Source organism: Muntiacus reevesi, chromosome 2, assembly GCF_963930625.1.
Source record: "Muntiacus reevesi chromosome 2, mMunRee1.1, whole genome shotgun sequence".
Classification (NCBI taxonomy): domain Eukaryota; kingdom Metazoa; phylum Chordata; class Mammalia; order Artiodactyla; family Cervidae; genus Muntiacus; species Muntiacus reevesi.
Genome location: NC_089250.1, coordinates 7,080,513 through 7,097,996, shown reverse-complemented (window position 1 = coordinate 7,097,996; position 17,484 = coordinate 7,080,513). Strand labels below are relative to the sequence as shown.

The 17,484-nt window shown below is 39.4% G+C and overlaps 1 protein-coding gene across 1 annotated transcript in view; it reads right to left on the bottom strand.

The window, feature by feature from the left end:
- The window catches only part of MACROD2 (mono-ADP ribosylhydrolase 2), a 2,149,518-nt gene extending 2,137,206 nt beyond the window's left edge, over positions 1-12,312 (bottom strand). The window contains exons 1-2 of the mRNA XM_065919545.1: positions 12,108-12,312; positions 4,827-4,943 (exon numbers count right to left, since the gene is read on the bottom strand). Of these exons, the coding sequence (XP_065775617.1) occupies positions 4,827-4,943; positions 12,108-12,153 (163 nt within the window). The 5' untranslated portion in view covers positions 12,154-12,312. The remainder of the gene's footprint in view (positions 1-4,826; positions 4,944-12,107) is intronic.
- Between the last annotated feature and the right edge of the window lie 5,172 nt (positions 12,313-17,484).

Sequence of the window (17,484 nt, the reverse complement as noted above, 5' to 3'; positions counted from 1 at the left end):
ACCTTTCCAATTTTTATAACCATACTAAATTCCATCCTGTTATAAATACCATGTTTCTAACTATTTAATCATTTTAAATTGTGGTCTGTCTTCCAAATAACATTAAATATTTAATAAAAATAGTGCGGTTAATAGAGTTTAAAAATCTGTAGCAAAGCCCACCTCATCATAGTTACTAAAATTTTTAAATTTGTTTTGCCATATGGTCCCTTACCCCGTCCATCTGATTTTCAGCAACATAATTTTATTTTTATTTCCTCATTTCTGGTGATTAATAAGTATACTGACATTCAAGAAATAGTTATTGCTAATTTACTAAGGATAAAAATACAGGGCTCCTCACAAGAACTGAAGCATGACTAAGATACTCTTTCTTTGATGATGTTTGAATATCAATAGTCAACTTGGGACATAGGTAAAATATAACAAAATTCAAAACATTGAAATAAGATCTCAATGTGATAGACTCAGGAATTTGGAGTTAACTTTTATTTCTTTGATCAGTCATCACCTCTTACAAAAGTTAACATATTATTTGGTCTGCCGTCACCTCTTTAAAAAATCATTCAAAAGTAGAAGTTAGTTAAAAAGAGCAAATAAGGCTGAAATTCCAAGTTAATCAAAAGAAACAAACACACATGTCTCCAGTCAACCCACAAATCTCAAAATATTTCTATACACCTCAAAAAATGGAAATTCAGACTTATAAAGACTTCACAGTTCAGGTATTTTCTAGTTAAATGTTTTCAAATGACCTATAAATCAGATTTGAATATTACATATAAGATATGAAATATCAAGTTTCTAAATGACCCTTTTACTATTTTGTCATACCTGAGTAAAATAATTTTATAGTTTCCACCTAACTCATCTTTATTATTTTAGGGAACTTTACAAAGAATGGATTAGGCAGACAATATCTGAACCTAGTGATCAGTCCCAATCACCACAGACAGCAATAACCAGACATTATACAAAAAGAAGGTATAATAATCTATAAAGTAATGTTTCCAAAAAATAAAACTCAAGTCTTACCAACCCTCTGGATTTAACTACCAGCTTGTAAGAAACACAGGGGGACAGAGGAACATGCTAAATGACACAACAAAGACACACTGAGTAAAATCCAAAATGTGAAAAATTCTATAAGACAAACAGCCTACTTTTTCCAAAAGATAAATTGCAAGAGGCAAAAGGACAGAAAGAGAAGAAACTACAGATTAAAAGAGACTTAAGAAATACATCAATTAAATGCAGTATGTGAACCTTGTCTAGATCTTGACTGAAGCAAATCAACCATACAAGAAAGCAAAACTCTTTATGAGATAACGAGAAAAATGTGAATACTAACTGGACATTTAACTAAAGAATTCTTAATTTTCAGGTACAGCAGTACTGTGGTTATATTAAAATAACAAAAATGTGCCCTTACCTTTTAGAGATGCATGCACAGGCACACATACATGTATTTACAGACAAAGTTGGTAAGATACACAGGAATTGCTCCAAAATAGTCTGGGAGAAATGTCCAGGGAGCACTGATACACATGACATAAAACTAATCATTATTAACTGTTGAAACTGAATGGTGGGCACATAAAGGTTCATTATACTAGTCTATTTTTATATATCTTTTTAAATGCTCGTTTTAAAGTTTAAAAAAAAATAAAAAAGCATTGTCCTTTGTAGACTGTTAACCTCTGAGGCATTCTTATGTAACGTACTAACTTAGCCCACCTAGGCATAAGGCACTATTACAGGTGCTAGAGAAATAGTATAATAGGAGAAACAAGTATTTTAAAATTCCCTACAACAGAGCAACTGACAAATGAAACAGAATTATTACATAATTGCTAACCATAGGAAGAAGTAATCAGAAGCATGTAATTTCAGAGATTTACTAATAGTAGTTGACAATAAGCATAAATAATAAGCAAATGGGTTTCTGGGTATCAGTCTTTTGGGTAATCTTCCATTCTTTCTTCTACGGGTCCCTGCTGCTGCTAAGTCACTTGAGTCGTGTCCAACTCTGTGGGACCCCACGGACAGCAGCGCACCAGGCTCCTCTGTCCACAGGATTCTATAGGCAAGAATACTGGAGTGGGCTGCCATGTCCTTCTCCATCTACGGGTCCCTAGCTTTCTGATATTATCAAACTAGTAAGTCAAAGTAAAAAATATCATCTACTTGCTTCTTCCTTTCTGCAGAAACACTAATTTAATATTATTTGGCAATTTTTGGTTTCCTTTTGTTAAGACAGCTTAAAATTACAACAAATACATTTGGCCACTCTCCTCATTTTTATTTAAATGTCTATTACAATAAAATAAGAAGAAGCATTTAATTAAAGGAAAACTGAACAAAATTAAGAAAAACAATGTTAAACAACAGCCTGAGAACATTCCATGTAATCATGGACATCAAAGCCAAAATGGTCTTCCAAAAAAACACAGATAAATAAATAAACTATTAAACTTAAAATTGGAATATTATGCTTATGCTAGCCCAACAAATATTATTCCTTTCCTACAAATCAGAAACTAAATGGCATAGACTTATCAACAGACGTCTTTTAAAACTTAGTTTGAAATCTTATACTTAAAAGATTAAATTACTATAAATACCAATACATACTTATATATTAATACATACACATTTATAAGCAGTGGCTTAAACACTTTAAAATATAAAAATATTACCATATAATTGACCTTTATCATTTTTAAAGGATCTTTCAAACTAATAAAATACCAAAACTCCCTTGACTAATGTTTCAGTATAATTGAGCACTGGATAGGTAACACTGGAAGAAATCACAATGAAAGATATATATAATGCAAAGAAATTAACAGTATTATTCCATTTCATGAAAAAGAGAAGAGACCAGTCACGAATTTCTGGGTCACGATAAAGTAACATTAAATGGACATAAAACATTGTTTAATAGAAACACAATTCTGATAACACCACCTAGTTCCTCATGAAAAACATTCACATTCAAAAAACTTGAAGAAACAAATGAATTATAGACAGCAGTTGTAAATCACTTTCAGAGCTCATATTGGGAGAAATGATTAAATAATAGACTCTTGTTAGGGAATAACAATGTGAGGTGTTACTCAATGTATCTTCTCTGGTTGGGGGAAATATTTTGGTCTGTGGTATCTCTGAAAATACCCAACTCTTGAGTTCTCTAACAACCCAGTTCAACCCTAAGTCTCTCACGCTGAATATTCAAATACAGCAACCAACACAAAGGCCAAGCCTCTACACAGACATGAGCAGACCCAAAACTGGGCAGTGCAGCCTATGTATCACTATTGCTTTTTCAATTCTTCTGGCAGCAACAGAAATCTACCTGTTTCAGGATGCAAAATTTGTTTAAATAGATCATCATCCTTAGAAAATGACCACCTACAACAGCAATGAAGAAAGAAAATCAGATAAATGAAGCACAAGTAAAGAGAGATTCACCTGTCACAAAAAGTAGAGCTTAAGTATTCAGTATCAGTTTCTAATAAACAAAAAAATAAATAACTGAGACCAAAACATGAAGAGGCACGTGGCCTTAGTTCAGACAAGGCCCAAAAATCTGTCCTTCTGATCTATACACTTTTCTTTACACAGCACTGTCTTCTCTCAATGATGTCTTAATTCAACCATTATTAAAACAACTGCATTTGCTGAAGACACTGGGCAAGCAGGTTAGATGTGTACATCTCAATCAGCTTGTTCAGTGACCCCAAAAGAACTGGGGGTACAGCCACTACCTCATTTGCCCAAGGTCACACATGTTTCCAGGCAGAGTAAGCTCTAAAAGAACCCACAGGCTTTGCTTTCCTAGAAAAACAAAATTCTCTCTAAAGCCCAAACACTGAGGTAAACGTGTTCTCTGCACAGACACCAAAGGCTAATTTGGCTGCTATTTCCCACAGATTTTACCCATAGGAATTCCATGCCAGTCTTCGTGATCTGGGTCCACAGTATACTCTATAATTCCCTGTCTGGAGTCACCAGGGAAGCCCCGGTCTAAGAACACAATCTATGAAATTAGAAGGTTCTAAGTCCCTTTCATAAAATTAGCTTTCATTCTCAATATTTATATATCCTTAAAAAATACCATTTCTTCTTAAATTGCACATTCAGACTATTAACACCAATGAGTACTCATTCAGAGATAATATGTCAAACATCCATTAAATCTCATGCTTTTTTAGAACTGTTTCCATATACCTTTCTAATATTTAATAGTTCATTTATATTCTAACACATACATTTCCCTGAAACAACCTACACTCTCATTAGATCATAAAAACTTTAAGAGTGAGTTAACTTTGTCATACAAATACTTTACAGGTAAACATATCATATCATACAACATGTAAACTCTTCTCTAAAATTACATGAAATGTTATTTGGTTTTTCTCTGTTCTTCCTAATACACTCTTTCATCTGTATCCAATTCTTAAAATAACTTTACAAATGAAACTAATCAAAACAAACACAACAGACCATCCCACCAAAGCAGTATATCCCTAATATAATTTGCATCAAACACTACTGTAGAATAGTTTAAGTAACTGTAAAAAAGTACCATATAAATGTGGTATACTTCCGAACATGAATTACGTTAATACAATTTCTTAAATTTAAATAACACAGGGTAGATTGCTGAAAACAATTAAATGACAATCAATTATTTCAGATAGCAAAAATGACATCTCTTTATTAAATGCCAGTTATTCCATTCTATCACCAATTGTTCTGCAGAGGTCATAAACAAATAGGAATGGTATCTACCTGAAAAAATGTTCTGAGAAACTTACCATCATTTTGACTCTTGCCCTTCATCTCCTCTTTCCACGATGGGATGGTGTTCAGGGGAACATAATCCCTTATGTATTCTTTGCGTCTCTCCTCTATGGTCATCTTCAGCAAACGTTCTTGCAAAATAAAAGCAGAATCTTCATTTGTATTTAACTTTTAAGTTCAGGAATTATTTTATAATTTAAATATTAACCATGTTAAATTAATCAAGAGTTGGTTTGGGCTTGAAGAATACCAAAATACAAATCTAGTGACTCCATATTTGAATGGAGTCAAATTAACACTCAGTAGGCAAAAAAAAAGATCAAAGCCTGATGAGGAAAACATTCTTGTGACAGTCCAGAAAGAAGCTCTTTCAGACATCTACTGGCAGTCCACTATGTGCCAAATGATACATTTATACACTGCAGGGACAAAGGTGACCCTTAACTCTGGAGGAGTTCATAAGACAAAAGGGGAAACGGGCAAGATAAAAAATAATAGCTACATAAATAAAATAAAAAATCCTAAGACAAATACATATAAATGCTAAACGCACAATAAAAGCAACCACCAAGATATTCCTTAATTCTATGATGCCATCAACAATAAAAATGCCCTTTCAATTTAATAATACCATTGTGGAGGTGATATAAATAACACTTTATAAGTCTTGATTCTAATATTATAACACTTTTTAAACACTTAGAATTAACAACAGCTGATGTCATTTATAAAGAACTCACTGTGTGCCAGGACCGTCACATGTATACTTTTATTAAAATAATCTTTCCAACACTCAGCAAAACTGATAGTATAATTATTCGGATTTTGCAGATAGGGAAATGAAGCACATCAAAGTTCAGCAGTTTGTTCAAATCTAGAGAGCTTTGCATTAAAATCTACATAGATCTCTCCATCAACAACTATAGCCTACACCATTAGCCACTATACAGTACTACCGTCTCAGGGAAAGCTCCCCAAGAGGTGAGTGCAGCACGCCAGGCTTCCCTGTCCATCACCAACTCCAGGAACTTTCTCAAACGCATGTCCATTGACTCAGTGATGCCATCCAACCATTTCATCCCATGTCATCCCCTTTTCCTCCTGCCTTTAATCTTTCCCAGCATCAGGGTCTTTTCAAATCAGTTGGTTCTTCACATCAGGTGGCCAAAGTATTGGAGTTTCAGCATCAGATCTTCCAGTGAATATTCAGGACTGATTGCCTTTAGGATTGACTGGCTTAAGCTCCTTGCAGTCCAAGGGATCCTCAAGAGTCTTCTCCAACACTACATTCAAAAGCATCAATTCTTCAGCACTTAGCTTTCTTTATAATCCAACTCTCACATCCACACATGACTACTGGAAAAACCACAGCTTTGACTAGATGAACCTTTGTTGGCAAAGTAATGCCTCTGTTTTTCAGTATGCTGTCTAGGTTGGTCATAGCTTTTCTTCAAAGGAGCAAGCGTCTTTTAATTTCATGGCTGCAGTCACGATCTGCAGTGATTCTGGAACCCAAGAAAATAGTCTGTCACTGTTTCCATTCTTTCCCCATCTATTCTCCAAGAAGTGATCAGACTGGATGCCATGATCTTAGTTTCTTGAATACTGAGTTTTAAGCCAACTTTTTCTCTCCTCTTTCACTTTCATCAAGAGGCTCTTTAGTTCTTCTTCGCTTTCCGGCCTAAGAGTGGTGTCATCTGAGGTTATTGATATTTCTCCCAGAAATCTTGATTCCAGCTTGTGCTTCATCATGACACCCCATCATTCTGAATGACGTACTCTGCACATAAGTTAAATAAGCAGGGTGACAATATACAGCCTTGACATACTCCTTTCCCAATTTGGAACCAGTTCATTGTTCCATGTCCAGTTCTAACTGTTGCTTTTTGACCTGCATACAGATTTCTCAGGAGGCAGGTCAGGTGATCCGGTATTCCCATCTCTTTCAGAATTTTCCATAGTTTGTTGTGATCACACAGTCAAAGGCTTTAGCGTAGTCAATAAAGCAGAAGTAAATGTTTTTCTGGAAATCTCTTGTTTTTTCGATGATCCAACAGATGTTGGTTAATTTGTCCTCTGCCTTTTCTAAATCCAGCCTGAATATCTGGAAGTTCTCAGTTCACGTACTATTGAAACCTAGTTTAGAGAATTTTGAGCTTTGAAAAAACTATTCAAGAATAATTTAATGAAGGTATTAATACAAGGTAGAAAATGGCCACAAATTTGAAAAGTAACTGGAAACATAAAACAAAAATGGACAGAAATCTCTATACCATGCCAAGCAGTTTAATCTTACCCTAAAAACTGTTTTTTGGTTGCTGTTGTTGTTGTTTAGTTGCTAAGTGTGTCCAGCTCTTTAAAATCCCATAGCCTGTAGCCCACCAGGCTTCTCTGTCCTTGAGATTTCCCAGGCAAGAATACTGGATGGGTTGCCATTTCCTTCTCCAAGGGATCTTCCCCACCTAGGGACCAAACCTCCATCTCCCGCGTTGGCAGGCAGATTCTTTACTGCTGAGTTACCAAGGAAGCCCTTACCCTAAAAACTATACCACTAATATTCAAAGTTGATTATGCATATCCTAGATGGTGCATAAAATGATCTACTAGGATACAGGGCGGGGCGGGGGGGAATAATGTAAAAATTCTGTTTGAAACTAAGGGAATAACAAGTTAAGATTTACTAATATTCAATGTATAAACTGACACTGGCATCCTCACTCATTTTGTTATGTCAGCTGTCATGATGTATCATGTACTTTACCAAAGGTCTCCATGATGTGGAGCGATTGACAGTCATACTCGCACTCTCGATTCTCTTTCAGCATACTATGAGGTACAGTAGTTTAGGTAAGTGATTTTAAGGACAGTATTTCATTTTAGGTAATCGAACCCTCATAAAATAATCAATTTAAAAGATTCTTTCACGGAAATAAAATGGCAAAAAGTATTTATGTAAGCGCAAGTGAACAAAAATTGGGGAAGCAACATTTTTTCCTGCTCCTAAAACCGGCTTACATGTGATCTATTCAATACTACAATACTCCAGAGTCAACACTATATTGAATTTAAGACCTCTAGGGCATTCAAGTTGAAATCAAGAATCTGGAACTCAGGAGAAAGAAAACCAGCCTAGTGATTTTGGAATTCATAACCTAAAATTCTAGTCCTACAGTAAGTTCATACGGAAGGATAAGATAGGAAAGCAAATCTCAAACAAATAACATTTAGGGAGTGGACACAAAGAGGGGAAAATAAAACAAAACAGATGTCACTAGGGGTACAAGGTGAATCAGTGTCCCAGTGATATAGAAACCAGCAAAGAAAAGCATTTTATTGAGGAGAAGAGGGGAAATCTTGTCAATTGCTACAGGAAGATCAGGAAGAATGAAAATTAGTAAGCCACATATTTTTATCACCTGGGTCAAAAACAACACTGAAAAGAGAACAAAATGGTCAACAGAGCCATCTGGATTCTAACGCCAAATCATGCAAATCTATGTGATCTTGCGTTACTTAATCTCTTCACATCTCTCTTCTTCTTGAGGTAGGCCGGTAGGTATTATTCCCAATGTATAGATAAGACAACTAAGAGAGAGAAGTTGAATAATTTATCTACAGATTCACAGCTAGTAAGCAATAAACTAGGATTCAAACCCAGGCAAATGGAGTTCAAAACTCAAGAGAGCTTTGAGTGCAAGCTCAAAGCTTACAATATACTACCTCATGAAGTTGTGAGAATTAAATAAGACAATTCAAGTATGTTACTTAAAACAGTGCTGGGCACACAAAAACAGAACTCAAATAGTATTTTTTTATACCAGTACCAATAATATCACTGTTATTACTGCGTGACTTTAGAAACATTAGTTTCCTTAAAGCATAACTGAGATCGAGGAGACTTGAGGGACTAAGAGAAGTGAGAATAGCAGCTCCAAGAGGAACCCTGTGAAAGGAATGCTACCTTAGAGTAGAAGAGACTTAATCATTGTTATAGGCTAAGAAGAGGAACCCAAAGACACTGAGAAATTAAACATACCCAAATGAGCATAAATGACAATACAAGATCTCAAAGAATACAGATGATATAAAGAGCACAAGCAGATGGGTTAACCTTAGAAACCAAGGGGAAAAAAAGTGTTTCCTCTAAAAAAAAGGAAGAAAGCTGAAAACAATGGACATGTAAAAAAAGAGACTATGGAGAATGAAGTTAGGGCTGTTCATGTGTTCATGACATGTATTTTCTCCATGAATCAAAAAGGCAATGGCAGACTTCTCTGGTGGTACAGTGGATAGTTATCTGCCTTACAACGCAGGGGATATGGATTCGATCCCTGGCCCAGGAAGATTCCACATGCCACGAAGTAACTAACCCTGTGTGCCACAATTACTAAGCCCGAACCCCCAGAGCCCGTGCTCCACAAGAGAAGCCTCCGCAATGAGAAGCCTGCTCACACCAACGAAGAGTAGTCCCTACGCTGCAACTAGAGAAAGCATGCACACAGGAACAAAGACCAATTGCAGCCAAAAAAAACACACACACACAAGGGAATGTCATCTGTTTAGTATAGGAGGTTGGGGTCTTGGTGAAAAAGGAAGCTTGAAGGGAATGGTAAATATGAAATAATCACAGAGGAAGAAAAGTGATGACTGGGGTTTACCAAAGCACAACCATAAAAGCTCAGATCACTGACATGGAAATACTGCAATATCAACAATCAGGATTGAAAATACTATGAAGGAACTCGTACTTTTTAGTATCAGAGTACATATGGGAAAGCAACCTGACCTCTGTCATTCCATTTACTTAAAAACTCAACTATGGACACGAAATAAGACAACAAGATAAAACACTGAAATAATTTAACTTTCAGTACTTAAAATGATAATACACACTGAGTACTTTTGAATTAGGGGGTGCAAATTATTAGATCAACATCATTTATTTAACCTATGTGGACTTGAGAATTCCTTACTTATTTAAACAATGACACATACTGGAGGCCACAGTCATATACACAGTCTCTTCAGTTTTACACAAAACTTTTCCTTAAGGGATGTTTCAGCTTTTCAGTCATACTTAGTATATGGTATACTGAGTTAAAATATGTTTATAGAATGCCTTGACATTTCAATGAGGTGGGTAATTAGATTTAAATAACAGCTACAAAAATACGATAATACCCTCTTCACTGCAATTCAGAAAAAGGTCATGCATTCCATCAGCTTCTTAATACTACTATCCTGGAAATCCTTAGCTCCTTCTTGATGGCACAACATAAGATAGAGAGAAATTTTATTGAAATATAGTTGAGTTACAATATTATAAATACTACTTATCGCAAAAATAGATATCCTGATTAAGACACTGACACACTAAAATGTCTTCAAGGCCATAATAACTTACTCTTTTAACATTTAACTTCATGTAAAAATAGGTTAATTTTGGACAAGAGAAAAATTTACTTTGTTAAACATCTTTAAGTCTGCCTTTGCTTCTCTGTTAGGATATATTAATTTGGTAATATTTTCTATTATTACAAGTAAGAGAAGAAAAAAAATCAAGACATTACAGTTTCTAAAATGCTTGTTTATCACAGTCTAACAGTGTATGCGTTAAATGAAGGAACCATTAAAACATTGTTACTTTAGGAACATTATTATGGAATAAAGATATTTCTTAAGTAATTGCTATAATTTCATCAATTATTCATCTATTGAAAACAATCTCCATGTCTTTCACTATTCTGCCTTCATTATTATCAATAATACCAATCTAATATTTCAAGATCATCAATAAAAATGGGCATAAAAGATTTTTCAAGGCTTAGAAGATAAATTCTTGTTGAAATTCAAATAACTTCTACTGGGAAAACAAAGCAAAATTATTTTACACTACTTTATATATCAACAGCATTTGCTTTGCAACACCAAAATTTAGTTCTATATATGTCCATAATCATTAAAATGTACTTAAATGGTATGCAACAATATTTAAAGACCCTTTTAATTGGCTCCTTCAGTTATGCTATGTTAATTCTTGCCAGTAGTTAATGTGGAAAAAGAAATCCCTATTAATCCCTTTATTCATGCGCTGTTTGAAGTAAGCCCTATATTAAAGGATTCTTTTCCTACATTCATTCCCTTTCTTTCATCCGCTGCTTGGCCTTATTTATAAAGACCAGGAACTGCAAAAACAATCCACAAGTTTTAAACATCTATTATCAAGGAAATCAACTTTCACTCTAGTCATTCTTTTATCCTTGTTCTATAAAGAAGGTAAGGCACTTAGGAGAGATTTGCACTTCTGTCACTCTTGACATACTCTTAAGTTTAGTATATCTTAGCAGTAGCACTGCAAGTACTTTTTACTACATTTCTGTATAATTAGCTAATTTTTAAGAAACAAAGAAAAAACTGCAGACACTCTTAGAATATTGCCTAACTGATGCCAAAGAGAAACAGGGAGAGAGGGGGGGAAAGATGGTTGAGTCGCACACTTCAGTGTTTTATCGACCTCAATGCCGCCGTCAACCTGACTGATGTGGGCAAGCTTGGATCGGCACAAAACTCAGGGGTAGGCTCATTCACAGAGTGACATTAGTCTCATAATCTTACTCGGAGCAACTTCAGACCGTGACGGAATCGAGAGGAAAAGCACTGCGGAGAAAAACCCATTCGGACTTCTCCAAAGGCACCTAGCCTCGCGGACCGGACACGCTCGCTTCAGGTGTCCCCGGAGATCCAGGTTCCAAGTCACACTGCGGCGGGTGCAGAAGGAAAGGCCCTGACTGAACACCCAGAGGCGGGGACGCCCGGCCAGCGGAGCACAAGGGAGCGAGGCGAGGGGTGACCGGCTGAGGCTCCGCGGGAGCCGGGCAGCATCAGCAGCGGCAGTCCGGCCGTCGGCCGGCGGGCACGTGTCCGCGGGACACCTGGGCGGGGAATCCCAGAATCCCGGCTGGGGTCCGGGGACAGGGCGGGGGGCTTGAGGGAGTCCGACGGAGCCCAGCGGCGGCCTCGCAGAGGTCCGCGCCGCCGGCCCAGCGAAGGTGACCGGGCGCAGCGGGAGGCTGAGAGGGGCGTGCGCCCACACGTGCGCGAGCCGCAGGTGCCCGGGGGTGGCGCGTGCACGCCGGCGTGCGCGCGTGTACACACACGGACCTGCCGGGAGGCGGCACCGGCTGGGCGGGCGCGAGGCAGGAGCCGGGCGGAGCGCGCCGCGGCACACAGACCCCTGACCCCCGCCCCCAACCCACCCCGCCGCCCGACCCCCCAGGACTCGAAGGCCGGGTTACCTTTCTCCTCTCTCCACACCTTTTTCTTCTTGTTGCTGGGGTACATGTTGCCGTGGGGGTGGCTGGCTTTAAGCTGCAAGTTCCCCAGGCTCACGGGCAAACAGGGTGTGTGTGGAGTGGGAGGGTGGGGAGGGGGCACTCGGGAGGGAAAAAGTGAAAGAGGCTCCGGGTCCCGCGCCGCTCGCCGCTCTCCAGTCGCCGCCCTCCTCCCTCAGCCCGCGCTCGGCTCCGGCTCCCACCCGCCTCAGCCCCACAGCCGCCGCCACAGCAGCACCTCAGAGCCTGTCAACTAGGTCACGCCTCGCGCTAACCTAACACCCGCGCAGGCCCCGCCTCCCAGCCGCTAGCCAGCGCCGCCTCCCATTGGCTGCACCTCCCGCCGCTCTCCGCGTTCCAGCCGCCGCGCGCCCGGACATCGGCCCCAGGGCGCACGCGCAGGCGCAGGCTCGGGCTTGACGCCGGAGACGTTGGGGAGCTGGAGGGGGCGGAGCCAGGGCGCGAGGGGGCTGGAGGTGGCTCACGACTGGGGCGTGGCGTGGAGCGGCCACCCGGGAACTCCGAGAAGAGTTGGGCTTCACTCCGGTTTCGCTGCGCAGGGAGAACCCGAGGGCGTGGCCTATGGGGAGGGCTAGGTGCGCCAGGTGACTGCAGACGGGCAACGCTGCCTCAGGGCCTAAAGCTGTATATGTGGGAGGGCTGTCAGTCAACACGAATTGTACTCGCTCGCTCTCATCGCCCCGTCTGGACCGATTTTACCACAGAATCTGAGGATTTCCTCGTGGTGGGCAAATATAACCGAAAGAAGAGAAAGGATTAGGTGATGATTCCAAACCATACACTATCAGCTCCCCGACCTTGTATACATATTTCACTCGATTCCGGTGAAGTCTGGAAAGAACAGAAGTAAAATGAACTACTCAAGAGTGTTAAGACCCGGGGAGGAGTGAGCAGCCAAAACTTAATATTGAAAACTGAAGAACTTCCATCAAAGCAAGTTCAAGTGGGTGTTAATCAAAGTCCGTCATCTTACTTTACTCTCCGCCAGTTGCTTCAGGTAAAGCTGCTGGTCTAAAGCGTTCGCTTGAATCTGGGCAATACTAGTCTGCACGTGTTCTGAAAACCCAGTTCTACTTAAGTCTTCCATAAGAGTAGGGTGCCCTAGAATTTAGGGGAAATTTGGGTAACCCCCTCCCCAAATTTATGGTGTTTCTAAACATCAGACCATCTACAAGGTTGATTTGACGAAAGTGGTGAAGCCGCATTTGATAATTAGAGTACTGTGCCATATGTGCTGTAGGTAAGTCAGATGTGTAAGAGCAAGTAATTATTTGGAACACAGTTTCTTTTAATAGAAAAGAAAGGGGGAGGCCCCACTTGTAATTATAAAGAATGAAGTGTTCTGATTAACAGGACACTCATGAAAATGATTAATAACACAGGTAAAATTTTTTATTGTGACAGGGCTTCTGTTTTTCTCAACACTGTGAAACTAAAAAATTGAAAGAAATAAGGAAAGCTTCAAGAAGGAAGTGAAATTTGAACTAGTAATAAAAATACTCATTTACTGGCAGTGGAAATAAAAGGTGAACTCTAGTAAAGGGCACATTACCAAGGCAGAATCAATAAAAATTGGTAACGAAATAGATTTGGGGAAGAGAATGAGAAAGAGAAAGAATATAGGGTTTCATGGTATAATTGAGGAAAACAGCAATATGATTAATAGTATGAACAATACAGAAACAGTTTCAATTTTGTGGGAAAAATATTGAATTCTTAGTTAGAAATACAAAATGTTAGGTGTTTACAGGAAAGTGCATTATCTGGGCACCATCTCTTCTGTTAAAACAGAGAAGCTTTTACCACCCCAACCCAGAGCCAGGCATTCCACCTGTGCTTTCTTAGGAATACTACACTATTGATTATCTCATGTTGACTCGAAGAACTGGGACCATCCATCAACTTTTAAACTTTCTCAGATCTTTACCATGTTAAAAAAAAAAAAAAAAAAAGTTCCTCCTGTGATCCCACACCCACTACTGCTAGCAGAAGCTATAGCTTCTTCCATTCAAAATATTGTGTCCATTTTCTTACATCCCACTTTCTGTTCTGCAATTCACTCTAATCTGTGTTCTGGGTTCTATCCTATAAATCAACAGAAATGGCTATTGCTAAGGTAATCAGTGACTTTCATGTTATATTTAGCGAACACTATTCAATCTTTCTCTTACTAGATCTTTCAGCAGCATTTAACACTATTAACCTCTTATTGCTCCTTACAGAGTTCGTTTCCTTTGATAGCCCAGTTGGTAAATAATTTTCCTGCAGTGAAGGAGACCCTGGTTAGATTCCTGGGGCAAGAATATCCTCTACAGAAGGCATAGGCTACCTATTCCAGTATTCTTGGGCTTCCCTGTGGCTCAGCTGGTGAAGAATCCACCTGCAATGTGGGAGACCTGGTTAGATCCCTAGGTTGGGAAGATCCCCCACAGAAGGGAAAGGCTACCCACTCTAGTATTCTGGTCCGGAGAATTCCATGGACTGTATAGTCCATGGGGTCTCAAAGAGTCAGAAACGACTGAGCAAGACTTTCATTTTCACTTCAATTTGAGTTTCCTCCTGTCTAGTCATTCCTTTCAGTTCAGTTCAGTTCAGTCGCTCAGTCAGGTCCAACTCTTTGCTACTCCATGGACTGCAGCATGTCAGGCTTCCCTGTCCATCACCAACTCCCAGAGCTTACTCAAACTCATGTCCGTAGAGTCAGTGATGCCATCCAACCATCTCATCCTCTGTTGTCCCCTTCTCCTCCTGTCTTCAATCTTTCCCAGCAACAGGGTCTTTTCAAAGGAGTAGTTTCTTCATATCAGGTGGCCAAAGTATTGGAGTTTCAGCTTCAACATCAGTCCTTCCAATAAATATTCAGGACTGCTTTCCTTTAGGATGGACTGGTTGGAACTCCTTGCAATCCAAGGGACTCGCAAGAATCTTCTCAAACACCACAGTTCAAAAGCATCAATTCTTCGGCACTCAGATTTCTTTATAGTCCAACTCTCACATCCATACATGGCTAATAGAAAAAACATAGCTTTGGCTAAATGGACCTTTGTTGGTAAAGTTATGCCTGTGCTTTTCAATATGCTGTCTAGGTTGGTCATAGCTTTTCTTCCAAGGTGCAAGCATCTTTTAATTTCATGGCTGCAGTCACGATCTGCAGTGATTTTGGAGCCCCCAAAAATAAAGTCTCTCACTCTTTGCATTGTTTCCCCATCTATTTGCCTTGAAGTGATGGGATCAGATGCCATGATCTTAGTTTTCTGAATGTTGAGTTCTAAGCCAACTTTTTCACTCTCCTCTTTCACTTTCATCAAGAAGCTCTTTAGCTCATCTTCGCTTTCAGTTATTAGGGTGGTATCATTTGCATATCTGAGGTTATTGATATTTCTCCCAGAACTCTTGATTCCAGCTTGTGCTTCATCCAGCCCTGCATTTCTCATGATGTACTCTGCATGTAAGTTCAATAATCAGGGTGACAATATACAGCCTTGACATACTCCTTTCCCAATTTGGAACCAGTCTGTTGTTCCATGTCCAGTTCTAACTGTTGCTTCTTGACCTGAATACAGATTTCTCAGGAGGCAGGTCAGGTGGTCTGTTATTCCCATCTCTTTCAGAATTTTCCACAGTTTGTTGTGATCCACACAGTCAAAGGCTTTGGCATACTCAATAAAAGAGAAATAGATGTTTTTCTGGAACTCTGTTGTCAATTTGATCTCTGGTTCCTCTGCCTTTTCTAAATCCAGCTTGAACATCTGGAAGCTCATGGTTCACATACTGTTAAAGACTCGCTTGGAGAACTTTGAGCATTACTTTGCTATTGTGTGGGATGAGTGCAATTGTGCAGTAGCACGAACATTCTTTGGCATTGCCTTTCTTTGGGAATGGAATGAAAAGAGACCTTTTCTAGTCCTGTGGCCACTGCTGAATTTTCCAAATTTGCTGGCATATTGAGTGTAGCACTTTCACAGCACCATCTTTTAGGATTTGAAATAGCTCAACTGGAATTCCATCACCTCCACTAGCTTTGTTCGTAGTGATGCTTCCTAAGGCCCACTTGACTTGGCATTCGAGGATGTCTGACTAGGTGAGTGATCACAGCATGGTGTTTATCTGGGTCGTGAAGATCTTTTGTGTACAACTCTTCTGTGTATTCTTGCCACCCCTTATTAATATCTGCATTCCTTTATAATCTCCTTTTTTGCCCCATCTTTCTCTTCAGTCATTACATGTTGGAGTTCATTGGCACTCAGAACTAGAGCGTCTTATCTCTTTTCATTTTTTACTTTGAATAATTTCATCCATATTCATGGCTCCATTTATAACTATAATTCTCAACTAGGGGCAATTCTGTCTCCCTTGGGGACACAAGCAATGTCTGGTGGCATTTTTGGTTGTCACACCTGAGGGAAGAATGCTACTGGCTTTGAGTGAGTATAAACCAAGGATTCTGCTAAGCAACCTATGATGCACAATATAGTCCCCCACAACAAAGAATGTCAGTACTGCTGAGGTTAGGAAATCCTGAGTTACATCAGTGGCTCCCAAATTTATCATTTCCAGGAAAACTTTCTTCTTGAACTTTAGACCTATACATGCTACCATGTACTGGACCTTAATTTTAAGAGGCAGTGTTACGTACTGGCAAAAAGGCATGTGGAGCCAGTTCATCTGAATTCAAATTCTAGGTTTACCCTTACTGATTATGTGACTCTTGGCAATTTACTCAAGGTCTCTAAACTTTGTGGGGAGGGAGGTTGATCTGTTATGTGGAAATGAAAATATAATATCTACCTTATAAGATTGATGTAAGGACTAAATGAGTTAAAACACAAAGTGACTAGCACATAGTAAATGTGGCAGAGATGCTCTCTAATACAGTGTCTTCTTTCTTAGTCCATAACAAGACCATATTTTATAGTCTCCCTTGAAGTTGGTTGGCTTCCCTCATAGCTCAGCTGGTAAAGAACCCATCTGCAATGCAGGAGACCCCGGTTCTATTCCTGGGTCAGGAAGATCCCCTACAGATGAGATAGGCTACCTACTCCAGTATCCTTGGGCTTCCCTGGTGGCTCAGCTGGTAAACAATCTGCCTGCAATGTGGGAGACCTGGGTTCAATCCCTGGATTGGAAAGATCCCCTGGAGAAGGGAAAAGCTACCCACTCCAGTATTCTGGCCTGGAGAATTCCATGGACTGTATAGTCCATGGGGTCCCAAAGATTCAACACGACTGAGCGACTTTCACTTGAATTTAGTTAGTACATATGACTGCATCCTGGGTCAGTTATGGGACAAAAGTTACACATGCCACTTCCAGGCCTAACC